We start from the raw sequence: 9,173 nt of genomic DNA on the forward strand, positions 1-9,173 counted from the left end.
TTACAGGGATCAGAAGCAAAGTCTGGTTCCAGCCCAGCCAGCAATGCTGTGCAGGCAGCTCTCTCTCTGAGAAAAAATATCTTTTGTTGTTTTTTGTTGGGGTTTTTTGTTTGGTTTGGTTTTGGTTTTGTTTGGTTTTAATTGATTTTTCTTTCTTTCTGCAGGAAACTTAGCTGAGGGGGAAAAAACAACATCTGGTTTTTGAAGACACTGAAGTGTTAATACTTCATTTCTCAATTCATGACTGGGGGGGACTACATATAATTTCCTAATCACTGAATATCTAGCCCAGGATTGTGTGTATCAATAACCTAAAGAAACTCAATTTGAAAATTCTTTTCTCTGTTGATACATAGTGTTGATTGTCTTGCATGACCATGTCTATTGTCAAAGTGAAAGCTAATTTTTATGCTTACTTGCCACAAAGGCAGCTGGCCCATGTATGTGCCAAAGCCTTTGGAGGTTTTTTGTTCTATTTTCTGTGCTCCCGGGAATGAAAGATGGGTCAATTTACTAGCTGAGCATTAGCACTTACAAAAAGGGGAGAGGTTGCTGTATGTAGCAATGAGAATTACCTTACTACTATGCCACTAGTTTCTGTCAGAGTTATTGCCCTGCACTGAGAAGAGCAAAGTCATATACTAAAAATTGTCAAAATTTCAAGAGTTCTTGCCGGCCACAGTACTGAGCTGGCATAAAAAATCTGAAACATTTTGTACTTATGACCTTTGTAATCATCTCTTTTTGCAAAATGTACTGCTGTCTACATTTGCAGGGAAAACTAGTGGAAGTAGAAAAATTCCAAGTGATATGGGTAACAGGAAGCCTGTCTCCGGTATAAGACAGCTCTGAGATGCCTATCACCCACTCCTCTTTTGGGTTACTAAATTTCCAGATGCAAGATGATACTTTATTACAGGTTTTATTATAGTAGCTCAGTATCTTTCAACCTATTAGCTGGATAGGTAATGTGAAAAATGGGCTGTTATTAAGTTTCTGATGATATAAGCAGTATGGTGTAGTTCAACAGGAAACATTTTTTTACTAGGAAAGCAGAGCAAAGCTGATCAGTGTGGCTGTCACGTTCTCAAATTTAAGAACCAATTTACTCAGAGACATTCGTCATAATATTAACAACTTTTACACAAAACATACCACTATGTGGTTCACCTTCCTAAATGCAAAGAAAATTTTTTTTAAAAACAACCTGTAGAAAAACCCAAATGCAGTCCTGCATTTTGTAAGAATGAAATTGGCTCCTTTACATTTATTCAAAACTAACTGCAATCATAAATGTGCTCTCGGGGACAGAAGAGATGTCTCAAAGAGAGAAAAACTATTTTTCCAGATGTTATATGAAACAGATAGAAAGGAAAAGTAGAATATTTCCACTTGATGCCAAAACTTTTAACAAGGATTCTTTTCCAAGCATTCATGGCACCCTTGCAAACATGATTATGTTTTCTACTGTCGTTTTGCTGACAGATAGCCCCATTTATGAAATGAACGTGTCTCTTGATAGCAACAACAACTTCCCATTATCAAAGCCATGATGGTACATACACAATAAGCCATTAGTTCTCAGCATAAGCATCACAGAAACCAATATAACTTGAATTGCTCTAATGAGAGCAACAAATGATTCTCTGCTATATTGAAATTGATATATTTAGTTTTTTGTGCAAAGTGGATGCGAGGTCTATAGAAGAAATTTACCAACTAGACACTAGCGATGTTAAAGAGTAAAACACGGGAAAAGCAAACTGAAAAGCAAATCTGTTTCTATTAAGCAGAGCTCACCCATACAAGACTCTTCATGCTTTAGCTCAAAGACATCAGCCTAACCACAGGATCCAGCAGACTGACCCAATGTCTATCAACTGTTGTGGCTTTTGGACCAGAACCTTGCTCCATGCTGAGCTGAAGGCTGCACTGTAACATGGTGGTTTGCCTGACAAACACCACTGCAACTCCTTTCACACACAATCTGTTTAGTCAGCAGCACAGAACATAGTTACAGCATTCATGACTTTAGAAAAGTGCTCAACAACTATTTTTCTATAGCTTTATAGCTTTTACAGCCCAACAACACATAGGTAATTTTAAGTATCAGCTGCAAAGCCACAAGCATAATTAATATAATTCCATCTCTTCATCCTGCTTAGGATGTCCTGCTACATGCACCCCGTGTCTCCCCTTGTCTCTGTGTGCTGACAGAGCACATGCCTGCTCTTCACTGAGCTATGTTGCAAAGCAATACTGGATGAGCAGCTGCTTGCCAAGACAACTCATTACACAGCTCATCACAGATTTGGTGATAACAAAAAAAAAAAAAAAAACAATTTGAGGGACTCGAGCATCACAAGTAAGATCAGCTCAGGAAAAAGATCTGGTGAAAATGTTGACTTGGCGCTTGAGTTTCTACTTTTTTCAGTATTAGACGTGTCCTTTATGTGATGATATGCATTACATCATCTAACATACTGTATTTTTTAATGCCAGAATTAACCAATTAACCTTTCATTTTCTTGGTGAAAATGATACTGCCATAAACATAGTTTAATAAGGATCAGTATTGCCTTCTATTGGTTGTGATATGCTTTTTTCTGCAACAAAACCCTCTCAAAACTAGCCTTCAATGTCCTTTTCCACCTAGCAGCTGAACTCTGTGTTTTAATACTTAAAAAGGCTGAGACCCTACCAGGATATTTTGCAAATTTAAGCTTCAATTCTGAAATCAAATCATCTATTTGAATAATTTTACAGATTTAGAGTTCAAATATTCTTAGAGAGACCTAGCTAATAAATTGTGCCCATTTTAAGACCTATTGCTATGTTATATGAGAGGAAGTGATAAGGGTATATGTGAAGGTTATACTAAATCAATCAGTCCTTTTTACGAGTGTAAAGTGAACTAAGCAACTGCTTCTTTTTTTTTTTTTGGTCAGTGGTTTCTTGCTATTACATATTTCTGAGAAATACTAAGTAAGTTTTCTTTCCTTTTCTGGAAGCCAGAAATGCACAGTGCACCACACTAGTTAAAATTATTTCCATAATAATTTTCTTTTTCTTTCACAGGTAGAAGTTTTCAACGGATGTCCATAGACCAGCAGAAAATGAAAAATATTATTCCTGTACAGAACAGTCTAGCTCCAATACCAAACCACAGTGCCCACAAAAGTAAGTGCAGACAAGTGTCAGTTACAGTCTCATATTGTGTGCCTCCATTGCTGGCATTTGAGGGCTTGAGAGAGGTTTCATGTTTGTTTGGAGACTGTCCACAGAGAAGTCACCTACAGCACATGGCCTAAGATCAGACCCAGATTTGTTTTAAATATCTCTATGAATGGAGATTGAGACTACACAGTTTTTGTGGGCCATCTCTTCCCAGTGGAAATGACTGGGAAGCGTTTGACTACCCTCAGAGGAAAAACGTTTCTTATTACTTATTTGTGGCCATTGATTCTTTTCCCTCCATAGGACTCCACTGCGAAGAGTCTGTCTCCTTCTCCATTACTCCCCGCAATCAAACATTTATGCATATTGACAATATCCTTTGAACTGCCTTCTCTTCTTGAGGGAGAACAGTCCCAGCCCTTTCCTTTAGTCATCTCCATTACCCTCCACTGGACATAGACATGGACTGGACATGGTATGCCCCCACACTGTTGTACTAGGAGCCTCAGAACTGGACTCAGAACTCCAGATGTGTTTCACCCAAGCTGAGTAGAGGGGAAGAATCACCTGTCACTGTCTGCAGCCCTGGATGCTGTTGGCTATATTTCTGCTTGGGCACATTGCTGGCTTATGTTCAGCTTGGGGAAGCAGTGGTCCCAAAGAGCAGAAGAGCATCACCCCACTCCCAGTGTTCCAGCAGAGTGTCAAGACTGTGATTGTTCCAGTCTGGATCAAGCCAACAACTGGGGTGTTCTTCATACACAGACACCAGCCCTACTCCCAGCAGTGTCCTAACCTCTCATTCTTGTGCTCCACAAAGCACAAATCTCCATTGTATACTGGATGAAGATTTACAGGTTACTAATTGTAGATCAGCCAGGTCCTAAAGCATTCAGACCAAAATTTAAGATTCCCTGCTGCCTATAATCTGAATGTCAGAAGCAATTCAGCAGTGATGACAGTATTACTAGAAAGGAGGCAGAGGCAGCCTTATAGGGACCATCAGATAGGATGGGGATACACAGAACCCTACACTGCTGCTGCTTTCTACATCAGACAGGAAGAAGAAAAAGTCTTTGAATTACTGAGGTGGTATTCTCTGTCAGCCCAGAAGGAAGAAAATAATTTGTTTTTAAAACCCCATGTCCAAGTATTCTATTTTTTAAGCTTTTCTACTCATGTTTTCTGTGTCTTCTAGTTAAATCATAGTTGTAAGCAAAATCCATGAAAAATTCATTCAAAGTAATTGTCGTTCTTGCATTCATACAAATGGTCAAGAATTTAGTTCTAGTCTCATGCCGGAAACTGTTTTACAAATAAGGTACAATTGTCACAATTAAGAATCATGGTTTAATGAACTAGCACAGCACATTTATCCAGGTAGCATTACTGCTTGATTGTTAGTTAAGGCCAGTAACAGAAAACAAAAATTAATTTCAAAATAGACTGTATTTCTTGTTAACACAAATTACATATTTGCCTCTGAAGCTTTCTAAATAACACAGTCTCATCTCAATATGAGATTTCACTCGTCCTCCATCCAGCCCTAAAAATATTACTCTTTTGGACATGGCCTTTATCCAGGCAAAGTGCTCCAGCAACAGACTGAGTATAAATACTTGTGTTTCTCTATTATTTTTATTCTCTAGTATATAACTAGATGTGTGTTAAAAATATGCTAAGAAAAAAAAGAAAAAAGCTACCAAGAAGCTGTAACAATAAAATAAGCAAAAACGAGAATGAGAACTGAAACTACTCAGAGATTAACAGAAAGAAGAACTATCTCCCCCCAAAAAGGAAGGGCAAAAAAAAAAAAAAGAAGGAAGATATTATTAAATCTCTCAGTAAAAACATTTTAAAATACACATTAGAAAGAGGAAAACAGGAATTAAACAGTAGCCTAAGAAGAGTATTTGAGTGACTTTAAACCATAAATTCTCAGCCTTCAGATATTCCTAGGGCCAAAGACCCCTCACATGGCTTCTTGAGTCTCCACAACACAGACTGTTCTCCATGCTACTAATTCATCCCCCACACACTCTTTCTATCTCAACATGGAATGCTTCCAAAACCCCCTGGAAAACAGGCTGTCACACACTCCTTAAAAAATGTCAAAATAATTTTTCAAACAAATATGGGACTTCTAGAGAACTCTCTGCTGCTGTCACTTCTCCATGTAGTTAAAAAGGTCTGATGTTTCTGGAGACATAAGAGGAGACAACATGTGTCTGATGCACAAAAAAGTGACATTATTACTTGCTGGGAAAAAAGCCAACAACAAATTTAAAAAACAAATTTAAAATCTATTTCTATGGGTCATTTAACAGTGTTTTGTGGAGATCTATGGTTGTTTTTGACATTATTCATCATGATTTGAAGTTTCTTCTTTCCGAAGTTAACAGCAAAGCAGTCCACAAAGCACCCACATCTCTGCAGAAAGGTGCTGCAGTCCACTGCTTGCAAAGGAGGGAAGTGTAAGACCTATTCTTCTGCTGGACTCTATGCTCCTTGGGCAATGCCTTTCTGACAGCCTTATTTTTGCCTCTGCAGTTCATAATAACAACCACTCCAGAGTCTACTGAGTGGAAAAGGCTTCCTGAACCAGTAGCTCCTTTGAACTACTAGGTCTTCGGTGGTCAATTCTGCTCTCCCCATGTCAGTCATTAATGGTGTTTTTGCTTTTTGTAGCTCCTGGGGCCTTAAGGGCTCTGCCTCCCACAGATCCCAGCTCTGGGTCCAGGCTCATGTGTTTCAGCACATGTACTAACACTAGTCATTATATGCATTGCTTCAGAGCTATGCATGTACCAATCCTGAAATCCTAAATCAAATAAACTGAGCACAGTATGTGGGACTGTGGGAAGCAATGGTGTTTGGATTCTTTGAATGAGCATGAGTCTGTGATGGCTGTTCTGCCGTGGGTTGAAGTTAAGCTTTTGGCCTACTTAAATCCATCATTTAAAGCTTTTAATGATGTACATAAAGTACATAAAGCTTTATGGATATTTTTCACACAGACATGAACTTTGAATATATTAACAACAACTGTTCCAAAGAGAAATACTAGTGAGCCTCTCAAAATTTGGTTTGCACACCAAAATTTTTTGAGTGAACTCAAAGCATTCTACCATGTGCCAGAAAATATATTAATATTTTGATCACATTTTTCAAGTACAGGCTTGAGTACACACAGTAAGAGACAACAGCGCAAAGAAAGATGCAAAATCATTTGTAAAAATGCCATGCTTTTCACTTTCTGTGCACTTTCTCTTTTTTTTTTTTCCTATTTTCTATTTCCTATTTCCTCTAGTTCAGCTACCATCTCAGGATGCTAAGAAGTTTAAGTCCCTACAAACCAGTGCAGTTATCCTCCCACCAGCTCCAATCTCCAGATCTCCAAAAACAGGACATTCTCAGAGTCATACCCTCTATTCTCTCTTGCCTGGTCTCTCAGGAGAGCATCTAAAACCAAGCTGTGTCCTACCTGCTATCCCAAACCAGAAGAAACCTAATCCTGAAGAGGAGCTTGAGAAAGTGCTCACCAAATCAGATGCTGGATATTAACTCATTACACTGGCCTAAATGAGCTTAAATATATCTAAGTGGTTGTTAAAATATAGCTTTACAGTTAAATTTCATTAATTTGCACTAATGATACTCTTGTAAACTGGAGCATAATAAAAACCAAGATAAGTTAGTACTTCACAAAAGCTGCACTATATATATGTATGCATTTGCATTACAGTTTTTAGTTATGATGAAATAACTAAATCAGCATTTAATGTGCAGTAAATTTATTTTGTGAATGGACCCCTCATAACGTGATTTTGTTGCAGCAATGTGCTGTTATGCCTCTCATAGGAAAAAAGAACAAAGAGTAAGGTTTTCTTCACGATTTAAAATTTGGAACTAGGGAAACGAATTGGCAGGGCTTCTCAGTCGTTGTAAATGCAGAGGTGCTGATTCTGATGCTGTGTGCCATAAAAAAGTTGTGTTAAGATTAAGAAAATAAACTCAAAATAAAAGGCAGTTTTAGCAACTGTGGTCTTGTTTTTCACACATTTTCTAATTTGTAAATTTTTGGGTTTTGTGAATTCAACAAGTTAAAAAAGTACAACAAAACACTAATTCCTGTGGAACAGACAGACATTTAGCATGCACTGGTCAAAACTGTTCATTTCACAGACAGGTTTATGTCTTATTTAATTCTTCATACTCCTCACTGACAAAAATGCAATTGTCTACTGTTATCTTCATAAAACAAGGATTGCACAGTCCTGAGTTTTTAGGCTTTGTTTCACTTTGATCACTGAACTGGAGGAAATTTAATTAGACTGCTGTTCAGTCAAGAACCTTTACGAGTGGTATAAGCCTTTGACTAAACATTGCACAAGACTGTCCTTTCCTAGAGGTTAACAAAGATGCCAGCCTCTGCTTTCTTTCAGGGTTCTTATCTAAATCTCGCTGCAATTGCTTTAGAGGCTTCTACACTTCTGATTATAGAGGGGCTGGGGGAGGTTGTCCCCTTTTGTCACCCTTCTGTATCACCACTTCTAGTAAGCTGGTCCAAAATTAGCTCAATATCAGCAGCTCATTCAAAAAGGACCTGGCACTTCTGTTTATCTCTGTGTCTTTTAGCTGTACAAACATTTCCTTTCCTGTGTCACAGTAAAAGACAAACCTGAGAGGAAGAAGATAATCATGTTCCAGAAGCTGCAGTTTCCAATTTCCTTGTGCTAATGACTGTAAATAGGATGGCTGGTGGCTGTCATAGACAGTCCCAGAAAGAAAAAAGCAGAGCACAACAGTTGCTCTGATGCAACACAGGGAAGTGGAACTTTTGCACACAAATAAAACAATGTTTTATTTTTAAACATTTCACCCAAATGTCTGATTATAAAGCTCAGATTCATCAAGTGATGTAAACATCTAGCTTCTTGATGAAAAACGTAAGACTAAAAAGCTCATGTGCTTGGACATCACAGACAACCTACTCCCTGAGGCAGAAAAAACACTGCATGGCAAATGTATGCACATGTAAAGGAAAAATCAATTCTGGCATACTCTGTCTTTGTACCTGACCAGTCCTGTTCAGGCCAGACTCACTGAAAAGTCCAGTTCCCTCCTGCAGAATAGCAGACTGGTATTTGCTCCACAAGGTCACTGGCTGAGCTGCTTTCTCTGCTCTACAGAGCCACTGAGCTTCTCTGCTTAAAATTCTACCTATTGCAAGTCCCAAAATCTCTGTCCCAACTTATGCCACTTTGTGCCTGTCTGTGTGCCCTCATACAATAGAGAAATGGTTCATAAGTTATTTCCTAGAAACATTAAAGCTTCAGTGCAGACTTTTTGCCATTACCACTTGGTACAAAGAAAATGGTTTTGGTGCAGGCTGCACAGAAGAAAAGGGAAATCTAATTCCTACAGCTCTGGCCGTCAAAAGAATGTGGTTTGTCTTCACAAAACGTAAGCCTAAAGTAACCATTCTGGCAGAGATTAATTATCTTTAGTTCGACAAACAGCTTGGGAATGGGTACAGCATGTGGAAGAGAGTGAAGACCAAATGGCATAACAAGGAAATCCTAGTGAGGTTGAGCATTTGTAACTCCTTTGCCACATTAGCCCTTTTCAATGGGTAAGGAAACCATACCTTTAGCTATCTACTGGGATGCCTCAAAAGAGGCTGGTCATGTGATGCAATTCCATTTTTCCCTGAATAGAAGGGGATCCTCATTGCTACTGCTGGATTTGAGAGAGGAGGTGAATTTCTCTCATTTCTTGCATTTCCTTGCATGTCCAGGTCCAGGAGTCCTGGGCTGCCTAAAGGCAACCATGGAAGCTGTGGCGATAGTCATTTGTTTGCCAACCACTGTTGTATGCTGGAGAGGAAGATAGAGCTGTCTGTCTTGGTTTCCCATAGAGACTTGAACAAATTTCAAATGTTTCCAGTATTACAGCAAAAGAGAAAGGGAGAGAAATCTCCCATTTCTGGGAAT

General features: G+C 38.6%; 1 protein-coding gene across 1 annotated transcript in view; it reads left to right on the top strand.

Moving 5' to 3' along the window:
- Positions 1-7,195, top strand: part of ANKRD55 (ankyrin repeat domain 55) — a 47,541-nt gene extending 40,346 nt beyond the window's left edge. The window contains exons 10-11 of the mRNA XM_058828077.1: positions 3,079-3,180; positions 6,488-7,195. Of these exons, the coding sequence (XP_058684060.1) occupies positions 3,079-3,180; positions 6,488-6,741 (356 nt within the window). The 3' untranslated portion in view covers positions 6,742-7,195. The remainder of the gene's footprint in view (positions 1-3,078; positions 3,181-6,487) is intronic.
- Positions 7,196-9,173: the final 1,978 nt, after the last annotated feature.

This window comes from Poecile atricapillus, chromosome Z (genome assembly GCF_030490865.1).
Source record: "Poecile atricapillus isolate bPoeAtr1 chromosome Z, bPoeAtr1.hap1, whole genome shotgun sequence".
NCBI lineage: Eukaryota > Metazoa > Chordata > Aves > Passeriformes > Paridae > Poecile > Poecile atricapillus.